This window comes from Bos javanicus, chromosome 19 (assembly GCF_032452875.1).
Source record: "Bos javanicus breed banteng chromosome 19, ARS-OSU_banteng_1.0, whole genome shotgun sequence".
Lineage (NCBI taxonomy): Eukaryota > Metazoa > Chordata > Mammalia > Artiodactyla > Bovidae > Bos > Bos javanicus.
The window spans coordinates 36,222,626-36,235,596 of record NC_083886.1 but is presented as its reverse complement, the minus strand read 5'-3'; the positions used below and the strand labels follow the sequence as shown (position 1 = coordinate 36,235,596).

The 12,971-nt window shown below is 55.4% G+C and overlaps 3 protein-coding genes across 16 annotated transcripts in view; 1 reads left to right on the top strand and 2 right to left on the bottom strand.

Moving 5' to 3' along the window:
• Window positions 1–1,092: 1,092 nt before the first annotated feature.
• Window positions 1,093–6,724, top strand: MED9 (mediator complex subunit 9). The gene is made up of 2 exons (XM_061391277.1): window positions 1,093–1,381; window positions 5,105–6,724. Exons 1-2 carry the CDS (start codon window positions 1,161–1,163, stop codon window positions 5,319–5,321), a joined length of 438 nt encoding a protein of 145 aa, XP_061247261.1. The 5' UTR covers window positions 1,093–1,160; the 3' UTR covers window positions 5,322–6,724.
• Window positions 6,725–7,710: 986 nt separating this feature from the next.
• Window positions 7,711–9,443, bottom strand: RASD1 (ras related dexamethasone induced 1). The gene is made up of 2 exons (XM_061391276.1): window positions 9,021–9,443; window positions 7,711–8,799 (listed from the first exon to the last, which is right to left on the bottom strand). Exons 1-2 carry the CDS (start codon window positions 9,304–9,306, stop codon window positions 8,255–8,257), a joined length of 831 nt encoding a protein of 276 aa, XP_061247260.1. The 5' UTR covers window positions 9,307–9,443; the 3' UTR covers window positions 7,711–8,254.
• Window positions 9,444–12,711: 3,268 nt separating this feature from the next.
• Window positions 12,712–12,971, bottom strand: part of PEMT (phosphatidylethanolamine N-methyltransferase) — a 35,794-nt gene continuing 35,534 nt past the window's right edge. For all 14 annotated transcript variants that reach the window (XM_061391262.1, XM_061391274.1, XM_061391259.1 and 11 more), the window contains one exon: window positions 12,712–12,971. In XM_061391262.1, the coding sequence (XP_061247246.1) occupies window positions 12,914–12,971 (58 nt within the window). In that variant the 3' untranslated portion in view covers window positions 12,712–12,913.

The window sequence follows — 12,971 nt, the reverse complement described above, 5'->3', positions numbered from 1 at the left end:
ATATGCTATCTAGGTTGGTCATAACTTTTCTTCCAAGGAATAAGCGTCTTTTAATTTCATGGCTGCAGTCACCATCTGCAGTGATTTTGGAACCCAAAAAATAAAGTCTGACACTGTTTCCACTGTTTCCCCATCTATTTCCCATGAAGTGATGGGACCGGATGCCATGATCTTCGTTTTCTGAATGTTGAGCTTTAAGCCAACTTTTTCACTCTCCTCTTTCATTTTCATCAAGAGGCTTTTTAGTTCCTCTTCACTTTCTGCCATAAGGGTGGTGTCATCTGCATATCTGAGGTTTTTGATATTTCTCCCGGCAATCTTAATTCCAGCTTGTGCTTCTTCCAGCCCAGCATTTCTCATGATGTACTCTGCTGCTACTGCTGCTGCTGCTAAGTCACTTCAGTCGTGTCCAACTCTATGTGACCCCATAGACGGCAGCCCACCAGGCTCCCCCGTCCCTGGGATTCTTCAGGCAAGAACACTGGAGTGGGTTGCCATTTCCTTCTCCAATGCATGAAAGTGAAATGTGAAAGTGAAGTCGCTCAGTCGTGTCCGACTCTTAACGACCCCATGGACTGCAGCCCACCAGGCTCCTCCATCCATGGGATTTTCCAGGCGAGAGTACTAGAGTGGGGTGCCATTGCCTTCTCCGACGTACTCTGCATGTAAGTTAATAAGCAGAGTGACAATATACAGCCTTGACGTACTCCTTTTCCTATTTGGAACCAGTCTGTTGTTCCATGTCCAGTTCTAACTGTTGCTCCCTGACCTGCATATAGGTTTCTCAAGAGGCAGGTCAGGTGGTCTGGTATTCCCATCTCTTTCAGAATTTTCCACAGTTTATTGTGATCCACACAGTCAAAGGCTTTGGCATAGTCAATAAAGCAGAAATAGATGTTTTTCTGGAACTCTCTTGCTTTTTCGATGATCCAGCGGATGTTGGCAATTTGATCTCTGGTTCCTTTGCCTTTTCTAAAACCAGCTTGAACATTTGCGCACCATCAAATCCAGGCCACCCAGGACCATCCGCCTGTTGCCTAGTAACGATCGCCAGGCCCGGCCCCGCCTCCGCGGCGCACGGTGGTGACGTCATAATCAGCGACACTTCCGGCGCGCGAAGCCGCCTGCCCCAGTGATCGGCTGCTGGGGTCCCGGACACGATGGCTTCTATGGGTGTTGCTGCCGGACGGCAGGCTGAGGACACGCTGCCGCCGCCCGCCGAGCCTCCGCTGCCGGAGATGAAGCCGCTGCCGCAGCCACAGCCGCCGCCGTCTGTTTCTGCGCAGCAGCCGCAGCCCGCGCCGAAGCCTCCATCCCCTGCCGGCGTGAAGGCGGAGGAGAACTGCTCTTTCCTTCCCTTGGTTCACAGCATCATCAAATGGTAAGGGCCCGGGGGAATCAGCCCGCACGCCCCCCGCTGCCCGTCACGTGTCCGAAATCCAGGGGCGCCCCACGGTACCAAAGGGAAGACACACCCGGAGTGGAGCGGCCACGCAGAGGCCACCACGAGCAGTCCCAAGTGTTCAGCAGTCGATCCTGGGAGTTGCCAGGCCCCGTGCTGGCAAGCAGCGTTCTTAAAACGAAGCCAGTGTAGACAGCAAGTGCGCAGACGCTGCGGGCAGACCACTCGGGTGCAGCCTGGTGAGCCTGTTTTCCCACAGATCCGATAGATACGGGTCATCTTCCATGTGTGGCACACTGCTAAGTGCTGTGGCGTGTACACGTGGAGGGGCCGACTTTTCATCCCCACCTTGCTCACCAGTTAGAAGGGGAAACTCATGAGCGGAATAACCCATAATGCAAAGAGATTATAGGGGTGATGTTGGGAACTTTACAGGAGTAGGGCGCTGACCTCCTGCCAGCACTTGGGTGCCCTGTCATGGCGACACAGGGGGTGATTGTCTTCTTTTGGCCAGTCTTCAGATCACCTGAGTTTTCAAACTTATCCTTAGAAGGAAAACACACGGACACACACACAGCCAAAAATCTCCCCAATCCTCACATTTGCCCAAATTATTTTTAACTGTTATTTATGTCCACATGATAGCAAAGTTTAAACCCCTGGGCTTGAACTTTTTATTCAGCCATTAAAAAATAAAAGCAAAGTGGATTACAACAAAGTTACTTTTACAGTAACATTCAAGTGAACATCAACATGCTCTTGGATGTTTTGCTGAAATGGAATCGATACTCACAATACGAAACGTACTGCTGATGGCCTAGCTGGTTTAGAGTTGAGGCGGATTAGATTCACTTGCCCTGGGATGACGTGACGCTTCCACTGCTTTTCAGACGACTGTGAAGACTTTGTTCTCTCAGTAGTCACAGTAGACCTTAAGTTCATCTGGCTTCACTTGGTGTGAACATAGTGTTTATTGGGCAAGGCAGACTGTTCTGTTCCCAGGAGCCTGTAATCAGGTAGCACTTCTAGGCAGAGTGACCAAGCAAACAAACACAGAAGCAGCCCTGGAGTTCCAGGCATTATCCAGGATCAAGCCAAATATGCTTATTCGGGTTTTAGAAAAAATACAGAAAAATGAAAACACACAGTGTACACATTCTCAGAGTCTATTTTTGACCCTGATAGAGCAGTTGGGTTGGGCTGGCCTTAAAGATGGAGCTGCATCGTCCACAAGAAAGAACATGGGCTTTGAAGTCAGATCTTCTTGAGTTCAGATCTGCATGTTGATACTTGTTTGTGTTGGAATCTTAGTTAAGTGCATAGCCTTTCTAGGCCTTGATTTTCTTATCTCTAATATATGAGTAATAATTGTCGTTGTTTGTTGTTCAGTCGCTCAGTCGTCTGACTCTTTGGAACCCCATGGACTGCAGCACAGCAGACTTCTCGTCCTTCACTATCTCCCAGAGTCTACTCAATCTCATGTCCACTGAATAGGTGTTGCCATCCAAAAATGAACCACAAATGATAGCTCTATAAGGTACCAGCTGAATGACCTTGGTCAGACAGCTTAAAGGCTTGTACTTTGCCAAGCTTTGTTTTAGGAAAGAGTCAGCCAGAGTGTCTGGACTGGGGAACACTAGGCACATTGTGGGAGCTGGGGGAGGGGAGCCGTACTGAGAATAGGAGCTTGAGAGCAAGTCCACAGACTGGACATTGAGACCCGGCTCCACCCTTCACCCATACCTCCCCTTTCCTGTCCCCAACTTCTCAACTGGCAGCCAAAGAAAATAGACTCTCTTGGGTGTCTGACCCCAGAGACACTGAAGTGGGGAGTCGAGGAGTCATCTGAAGTTTTTGAGCTAGTGCTTGGGTTTTGTGAAGGTAGATGGGACAGAGGGCTTTAGGAGGAGGAGAGGACTGGGGTCCACAGGAAGCTGGGGAGTAGGAGGGGGATCAGGGATGAACTGCTGAGGGGGTGGCAGGCAGAGCCGCAGCACTAACTGAGGGGCGGTGGGTGCCCACACACACGGTGCGGGTGTGGGATGGCCATCCCCATTCGGCCTGCAGGTGATCAGTTACAAACATCCACATACCCATAACAGCCAGCTCATCTAGCTGTCCGAGGTGCATTTCAGGTGAGAAAAGCAAGAATCAGAACCATGTGTGTAGTGTGTAGTGTGGTTACGTTTTTGTCAAAACAAATTGAAAAGTGATTCAGTTACACATATGTGGACATTCTTTTTTTAAAAATATTCTTTTCCATTATGGTTTGTCATAGGCTATTAAGTATAGTTCTCTGTGCTATATGGTAGGACCTTATTGTTTAGAAAATTTTTATTTTTTTTGTTTGTTTATACCTTGTCCTTTCAGACTTATGTGTTGTGAATCAGTTTTCTTAAAACTATAATTTCAAAATTGCCTTGGGACTTAAATTTGTAACAACGTGTTAGCACATATGCCATCCAAGTGGAATGATTTCAGAAGTCCAGATGGTGTCTGTCAAGAGTTGTAGATCAGAGCTGAGACATGAAGGAAACAGAATATAAAACGCTTCCTTGAAGCTGGGGTGAGGTGCACCAGAGTTGGTGTGTGTGAATCGAGGGCCTCAGAAGACAACAGGAGATGTCTTTATTTGTTCCCCAGAATAAACTATTGATTCTCCAGATCTTGCTTCCGAGTTCGAGTTATTGACAAACAGTGAGCAGGCCCCAGTGCATCTCATCTGTCAGGAATGAGCTCTAACTAGCGGATCACCGGGAAAGATGGCTATTCTGTCTGCGTAAGCAGAGAAATGATTACTAATAAACATGAATTAGCACCATCTGGGTTGAAATTGCCCAATAGGGATGAACGTTTATTGAAAGAAATAAATGATCCTTGACAGCTTTCCCCTCTTGTGCCTCAGTGGGTGACTTAAAACAGCCTGTGCATCGGCTTTTAGATTTTAGTCTCAACCACCTGTTTTCAAAGGCTCATCCATCCATTTCCTAACTTTTAAAAAATATACAGGAGCAACTGATGGGCTCTTTCTGTGTTCTCAGGTGAAGGGTTTTGTTCTTGCTTCCTTTAACTTGACAGGGAACATGGGTCTCCGGGAAGCCGACAATAGCTACGAGTGAAGATATGATCCCACCTTTAAAGTGAGCGGGACCAGAAGGCTCAGTTTACCCGAGTTGGTGGGAGAGGTGGGAGAGAGCGAGTATCTGCTGAAAGTTTTCCAGTAGCTGTGACTAATGTAAAATTTATGAATAGCTCTGTGGAAATCAGACTGCATGTTAACAGGTTCAGGGATCAGAACATCAGCTAAAATTAGCTCTTGCTCATTGATCGTCTCCTGAATGGCCTGTAGTGTCTCACGTTAGAAGGAATGTGGTACTTCATTAGGTTTTACTTGCCACTTGTTGCCTGATGTTGGTGATGGTTTTTATTCATTCAGCAGATATGTAGGAACTTATCTGTGTTCACTCTTTCAGCAAATGTTACTTTGGTTGCCGCAGGCTGGGCTGGGGAGGCAGCCCTGGAGGAAGGCTCTGCTTCCCGTGTGCATCTGCTGCGGGGAGGCGGGCAGGGGTGCCTGCCCATCCCCCATTGCACAGATCAATATGCAGGTGACAGGTGACAGGCATTCTAATGCAGGGTTTGGGGGAGTGAGGAGGGAGCTCTCAGGTTGCTGGTGCTAACGCCTGCCCTCTGCCCCCGCAGCATGGACAAGGACAGTCCCGACATCCACCAGGACCTGAACACCCTGAAGGCCAAATTCCAGGAGATGCGCAAGGTGGTTAGCACCATGCCTGGCATCCACCTGAGCCCTGAGCAGCAGCAGCAGCAGCTGCAGCGCCTCCGAGAGCAGGTCCGGACCAAGAACGAACTGCTGCAGAAGTACAAGAGCCTGTGCATGTTTGAGATCCCCAAGGAGTGACGAGCCGACCCCAGGAGGAGTGCTGGGGCACCGGCGTCCTGTCTCCCAGCCCTGTGGAACGACTCTGGTACTGCCTGCCTAGCTGAACTTTACCCCTGACTGCAGAGCCAGTGCCTGAGCTGGTTCCCTGGGCATCCTCGTGTACTGTGCCCCCATCCAGATGCGCAGTAACTGTCTGCTGAAGGAGGAAGGCTTCCTGAGGCTGGGAGGTGGGGCTGCCTCTTGCCTCTGGGGAGGGACACAGCTGGAAGGGAGGCGGCTTCCCTCTGCCCCTCCCCACCCACCCCAGACGGTGGGTGCACCAGGAACCTGGTGTCCAGTGAGCAGCAGTGTGTGTGGACAGTTAGGCCTGCACACGCATGGAGAAAGGCCTTGAGAGAAATGCATGGTTTCAGAGACTGTGGGGTAGCCTTTTGCCCTGGAACAGTTGTTTCTTTCTGTTTGAGGCATGGGTGTTACTGTTGATGGGGTATCAACCAGGAACCCACCAGGCACCCCCCACCCAGGTTCTCTGTCACCCATGTCCTTGTTTCTTGTAGCTCTTGCTCCTTTATCCCCTGTTACCTTCAGTCAGCTCGTTTAGCCATTTACTGCCCAAGAATGGCCAGACCACCTCAGACCATGTGGTCTCATCAGCTGTGGTCTGATGAGATGAACAGACACCCTCTTCAGCTTTCCCAAGTCCTGTCCCTGGTTCACCGATGACCTCCCCCCTGGCCTCACTGCGTGCACTTGGGGGTCACATGGAAAAGGACAACTGGGCCGTGATTCTGACGGGCCCTTGGGGTGGGGGAAGCTGGCCCTGGCAATCGTGCGGCCCAGTCCTGGTTCATAGATGTTTATAAACACCCTTGTTTCTCCAGACAGAAATTGCGTTTGTGTGACCAGCCTGAGGCGAAAGCTTCTGAAACGTGGGGACAAGTGGCGAGTATCACTCAGATCTAGAGTGGGCTCATCCCTGTGCCAGCCGCGTCAGGGATGACGGGCGCCCGCCATTTGGCAGGAATGTAGGATAAGGGTGTTCCAAGCTGGGGTTCTGTCTGAGTCTGCTGGCAGCCACCTGTCACGTGTCCAGGGGAAGGGTGAGGTTTCAGCAGCCTCATCCAGAGGAGCAGGCTCTGAATTTAAGTGGGTGTCACCTGAGGCCAGCTCTGCCGTGGGGCTGTTATAAACTGAGTCAGTTATTTTTTTGAAGTTTCAAGAGTACAGTACTGTGTGGGCCGATTTTAAGGCTCCAACCAAATAACCATGGAATGTGAAGCTCAGAAATACCAGGCGGCCGGAGCTTGCTGCGAGACTGCAGTGGACATGGGCTCCTCGTGGGTCTCCTCTGTGCTCCGGTGTTGTGACCTGTGACGCTTTTCAAGAGTGTGATTAAAAGAACTTGTGCTCTGCTGTCAGGACATCGTGGGTCTGTACTGAGACATTCACATTAGGACATCCCCGTGATAGTTGAGAGGAAAACCTCCCCTTTACGCAGAAGAGACTGAGCAACCGCCCCCAGCCTGAGAACATGGCCACACTAGCTACACCAGAATGAGCATGGGATGACCCTTCTGGGAGTGGCATCCGACCCCAGGGTACAGGTGGCCCGGAGGGTCGTCCTGCCTGTGGTCAGCCCCTGGGCCATCATCCCTCCTTGCGGATGTAGGTCGGGTCCTGGCAGGGAGCAGTCCACCAAAGCAGAGTTACAGTCCTCCCCTGGGACACCTGGACTCCTCACTTGGATTCCTGGGCAGCGGGCCCTCAGAGCAGCCCCCAGCAAAAGCGTCTGCTCTCTCGTGTTTCACAGGTGGAAAGTCAGGCTTGCCAGCTGTCCCTTGCCCTGGGCTTGTGCAGCCTCATGTGGCGGAGGGAACCGGGTCACCAGGTGGGAGCTGGTGCCCTCAGCTGCAGAGGGGGTGCTGGACCCCCCTGAGGAGGGAGGGAGGCCAGAGGGGCCAGGGCCACAAATGGTAACTAGGTCCAGGTAGCTCAGTGGCAGAGCCTGCACCGACTCAGGACAAGGGTCCTGCACAAAGGAGGGCTGGAGTGGCCCCTCGAACCGTTGATGGTTCCAGGTTTGGTGATGTTTTGTTGCCCTGGGCCTGTGCTGAGCGTAGGACATGCTGGTCAGTCCCGGAGGCCCTTGGAGGGGCAGGGGGTGGGGGGACAAGTTAGGTGGTGCATGGCTGAACCCTGAAGCCCTTTATTTGTGTCCTGGCTTTCTCAAGAATGGCTCCCAAAACAGAAGGGCTTCCAGCTGTTGGGGAGCTTTTCTGGGGCCTGTCTCCAGGGAGCTGTTTTCAGGCCAGGGTTAATCTGCAGCTCTGGGAAAAGCTAGTCCAGTTCACAGAAGTAGAGACCTGCCCTCCCTCCTCCCCGATTTCTAAAGCCAGAGGAAGCATGGTTTTCCATTTTAAATTACTTTATTTTATAGTAAAAAACCAGTAACGATAACTTTAAAGACTCAACATGCAGTACAAACACTTAGGTAAGATCTTGTTCATGTCCAGGGTGACACCAGAACTCTTATAAAGTGCAAGTTTTATGTTTTGCTTTGTGCAATTGCACACACATGTAAACAAGTCACTCCCTATGATCTGACCCCACCCTTGGTTTCCGGCCAGCTGTCATGGCAACCCCCAATCACACAGATAATGCCCCCGCTGCTCCTGCCAGCAGGACAAGCTTAACTTCCACCCCCGCCCCCATTTTTAGGGCTTTGTGAGAAAAGTGGTGGGCGCCAACAGGCATCGGAAGTGGGGGGAGTCGGGCCTCAGCCAGTTCTCATTCCTTTCAGAGCAGATGACGGTCCCTTCTCTGTTCACTGACTCTCCCCGGTGCACAGGCTGGGGCGCCGGGTAGGAATACGCCCGCAGTTTGGGGCACGTGGCCCGGACACTCGACTACAGGGCCTCCTGAGGCTCTGCGGCCACATGGGGCGGGGGCTCCTAGCTGATGACGCAGCGCTCCTTGTCCTTGGCCTGGCTGCCGCCGCTGGCCTTCTCGCGGATGTACATGAGGTCGCTGTGCACACTCGGCCTGCGCGCCCAGGGCGCCAGGATGCCCAAGGCGTCGTCGCGGTCGCCGCCCGCTCGCCGCAGCCTCTTGCCCTGCAGCGCCTTCTGGTGAAGCGCCTCGCAGTGCTGCGCCGACACGCGGCGGTGCAGGTCCGGGCTCATCTCGCGCGGCAGGTTGGCCATGGCGAAGAGCGCGTGGAACATCTGATCCAGGCTGCTGTTCCTCTTGGCCGAGATCTCGAAGTAGGCGCAGCGCCCGGGGTCGGTGCCCACCAGCTGATGGATGTCGCGCGGCTCGACCTGGCGGTGGAAGTCGCGGTCCCCCTTGTTGCCACAGATGACCAGGGGCACGTCCACGTTCTCTTTGGTCTTGTTCTTCAGGCACGACTTGGTGTCGAGAATCTGCCGCTTGAGCCTCCGAACCTCCTCGAAGGAGTCGCGGTTGTCCAGGCTGAACACCAGGATGAACACGTCTCCTGAGGGGGACAGAGCGGAAGAGGGTGAGGGCGGCTACCAGGGGACAGCTGAGGCGGGCTGATTTCAGGGGCTCCGGCCGCCGCGAGGGGCACGCTGACCTCTCCAGCGCCCATCGTGGCGCACGGACCGCGCCTCCAGCCCGCCCGCCCGGGACAAGGGGTCCCCGTCACCGCGGCGGCGCGCTCCCTCCCCATGCCCGCTTCTGGCCGCCCGGGCTCACCGGTAAGGATGGAGAGGCGCCGCATGGCGGGGAATGGGTGGTTGCCGGACGTGTCGAGGATGTCCAGCTGGTAGATCTCGCCGCGGATGCAGTAGAACTTGCGGTGGAAGTCCTCGATGGTGGGCGTGTAGGCGTCCTCGAAGCGGCCCGTCAGGAAGCGCGACACGATGGCCGTCTTGCCCACCTTGGACGAGCCGAGGACCACCATGCGGTAGCAGTTCTTGGCTGGGATCCTCAGCTCCGAGTCGCTCGGGCACATTTTCTTGATCATCGCGGACAGTTTCATTGAGCAGAGGGACCGAGGGGGCCGGGCGCGGGGCCGTGAGACGAGCAGACGGTGGTTGGGGCGCAGGGAAGAGTTCGGCTCGGCCGGCAGCTCGGGCTTGGGCTCAGCGGGGCTCTGGATTCCGGACAAAAGCTCTGGCTCTACTCGTCCAGCACCGCCCTTATATGCAGCCCGCGTGGCCGCCCCGCCCCGCCCCGCCCCGCCCCGTCTTGCGCGTCACGGTGCGCACTCCCGCGGGCTCCACTGCACCCTCCGTCCACCTCCGCTGGCCGCTGCCCTCTCCCGCTGGCGGGACTTGGGAAGACCAGCCCAGGGTCTGCCTCCGGCTTGCGGGCGCGCGGACCCTGCGCTTCGCTGCTTCAGCGGCCGCAAGGGCGTCGGGGACCCACTTCTGGTTGTGCTTCCGACCCCTTGCAAGGACCGCCCCCCGCCCCCAACCCGCTTCCCCACCGCAGGACTCACACGCGCACGCTTTCCTTGGAACGCACTTTCCTCGGAGAATAACAACGTTGGGCAGCACGACGGCAGGTGTGTGCCAGGTGCCAGGCACCGCTCCCGGGTCCCTGCTCACCTTCGGACCAGCTCTGAGAACGGGGCCGGCCCAGCCCCCTGGAGTCCGGGGCGGCGGTGTCAGCGGGAGGTGGGCTCGGCGCGCTCCCGCCGCCAGAGGGCAGCCGAGGCCCCGCCGGCCGAGCCGGGACCCGGGAGCTCGGAGCTCGGGGCTGGAATCCGCGAAGCCGGAGCTTCAGGACCCCGCGCCCCACGACAGGCTTCAGCTCCTTTCTCCCAGCCAGAGAGGCGCTGGTTCCTGGCAGGAGTTTCAGCCAGAGGTTGCCCCTGCCGTCTTCCTGTTGGAGCCTGGAAGGACCAGAGGCTTGCCTTTCAGTAGTCAGGCCCATGTCCCCTCCCTCCCTTCCCCATAGCATCTTGTGCTTTGGAGTCTCATGGGCCAGCATTCCCATTTTCTAGTTGGGGGAGATAGTCTGGAAGCCAGGATGACCCTGAATGCTGCGTGGGCATCACAGCAGTCTCTGGCCCTCTCTGGACTTGGTATTCCTCTCCTGGAAGATGGAGCTTTGGCTCTGATTGGTTGGGAACTTGCAAACAGTGTAGGGCTGTGGTAATAATAATAGTAAATGACCCACGAGGCCGCAGAACAAACCAGGGGGCAGCAGGCTGGTCAGTAACCAGGAGTGGGCCGCTGCTGAAAGGCCTGGGAAGAGGCTGCCGGAGCTGGCCAACTCCAGCCTGGAACTGGTGGAAAGGCCATTGCTCCCCATGGTGACAGGTGAGGCTGGGCTGTGTTCAGCTTCTGATTTGGGAGAGAGCCAGGGCTATCACCTGGTACCACCCACCCATCCACACAGGCCGAGCTCTGGGTTAGTCCACACACAGGTTTGCATGGGGCCTCTGGACTCTCACGGGCCTCTCAGGCAGCCCTGTGTGACCGGGATTCCAGCAGAATTTCCTGCCCTTTGCAGGGGAGCCAGGAAAATGTTGGTTCCCATTTATCCCATCCCAGGCACAGTCTTTGGGCTTCCCTAAATAGCTCAGTTGGTAAAGAATCCGCCTGCAATGCAGGAGACCCCGGTTTGATTCCTGGGTTGGGAAGATCTGCTAGAGAAGGATTAGGCTACCCATTCCAGTATTCTGTCCGGGAGAATTCCATGGACTGTATAGTCCATGGGTTCGCCAAGAGTTGGACACGACTGAGTGAATTTCACTTTCAGGCACAGTCCTTAAGTCCTTCCTCGTGGCAGCCTAGAGGGGTGGAAACTATTACTAACTTGATTTTATAGATGGAGAAACTGAGGCAGGGGAATGATTTGCCCAGGTCCCACAGCTGCAGGGTCCAGCTCTCCCTAGGGAGGCTAGTGGGCCAGGACCCAGCCCAGAGTCAGAGCCTTCCTCTCCCCAACCCCAGGTCAGATGTCAGGACTGGGATGACCTCACTCCCCTGGCCCCTTCCAGCTGGTGACAGTGGCAGGTACTGAGCCCAGCCTGGGTTCTCAACCTCAATTCCTGGCACCTGGGCATGATTCCGCCCACAGATGCCAGGTTCTAGGACTTGTCCCTCAAGTCATCTAAGTTCATTAGGCCCTGAACCCACCTGCCGTTCTTTCCCCAGAGTGTGCCCCCACCCTCCAGCCATTGCATTAATTCTAGGTTGCCCAGGTTTATGATGATACCGGTGGTCTTGCTTTCTGGGCCTGGGCACCTGCCTGTATGATTTCTTTGCAATGCAGCAAATTTCTGGCTCAGAGTGGAATGGGAAAATTTAAACCATTTGGTAAAATATTGGGGGTGGGCTGGAAGCAGACAGCTGGCCCTCAAGGCAGGAAGTGTCCACCATGGCCTGGTCTGCTGGTAAAGAGCGGTTTAGAAGTTTCCTGAAAGTTGTGTTGAGGCATGCTGAGTGCTGGCCTGCTGCCCGAGACTGCCCCCAGCAGCTCTTTGTACAGAGGGTCCTGTGTCACCCCAGCCCACAGCCACGGCCTGACGAAGAGAACACAGCTAACCAGAGCTGCTTTCCCCTCTGACCTTGCTTCCACAGCCGAGGTCACAGCTGTCCAGCAGTTTCCTCCTCAGCTGTGGGCTATTCCCATCACAGCAGACCCTCCTTACCCCAGGCCTGACTCCCACAGCTGCGTGACCCAGGAGTCACGCAGTCCTGCCCTAACAGAGAGACAGCTCAGGCCATGGTTCCAGGACGTCAGAGGTGCCCATAGGTGGTGAGCTTCGTGTCCTTGCATGTATGCAAGCAGAGGCATTGGTAAGACCTGCCTCCATGCCTCCTTCAGCTCCTCGAACCCTGGGACCTCTGAATCCCAGACACCAGAGGGCAGCCTTGAAGAGCTCCATGGCAAGGCCAGCTGGCACTGCCTACAGCGCCCAGGGGCCCAGGGTGAGCATGGCTACAGGGGCCACTTTGCAGGTGAGGTGCTGAGGCTAGGGGGCCAGGTGCACAGGTGGAGCCCCGTCTCCCATCCCAAAGGGAGTAAAGTAGCTTCTGTGGCCTTGGGGGCCAGGGGCTGTGCAGATGAGGCTGGGCCTGGACAAGGGCCCCACCCTGTGCCCACAGCTCTGCAGTCAGGCCTGACCACAGGCCTGGTGGCCCCATGGCTGCTCCTTGTGGCCACATGAGGTCCACAGGTCATTAGGAGAGAAATGTCAGAGTAACCAGAGATGCCAGGGAGGGGCTCAGTGCTTCCCTCCCAGCAAGCTGAGGGTGGGCTGTCCCCCAGAAGGGCAAAAGTGGGGCAAGGTGGGGGGCACAGAAGGCCCAAAGGCCTGGACAGTCCCCCCACTGTCCAGTGTGGATGACAGCACCCCTCCGAGCTCAGGGACCCTCTCCCAGACCCCAGCCTGCCCCTCCTTGACCTGGACAGATGGAGACCAAAGGGGTATGGGTCAGGTGCCTTTTATTAGTCAGGACAAGGTGGGCAGCAGGGCAGGGGGCTCTGGGGCCACAAGGCACCTGTCCAGAGCCCTCAAGCCGTGTTTGCAAGGCACTGGACAGTCCTCGCCAAGCACCACTTTCCCCCCTTGAGGGGCCTGTGCTCAGGGCAGGCCTGAGGTGGGAACTCTTCCAGAGTGGCCGTGGCCGTCAGCTCCTCTTGTAGGCCTGGGAGGCTTTCTGCTGATAGATTTCGGCAGTGAAGGGC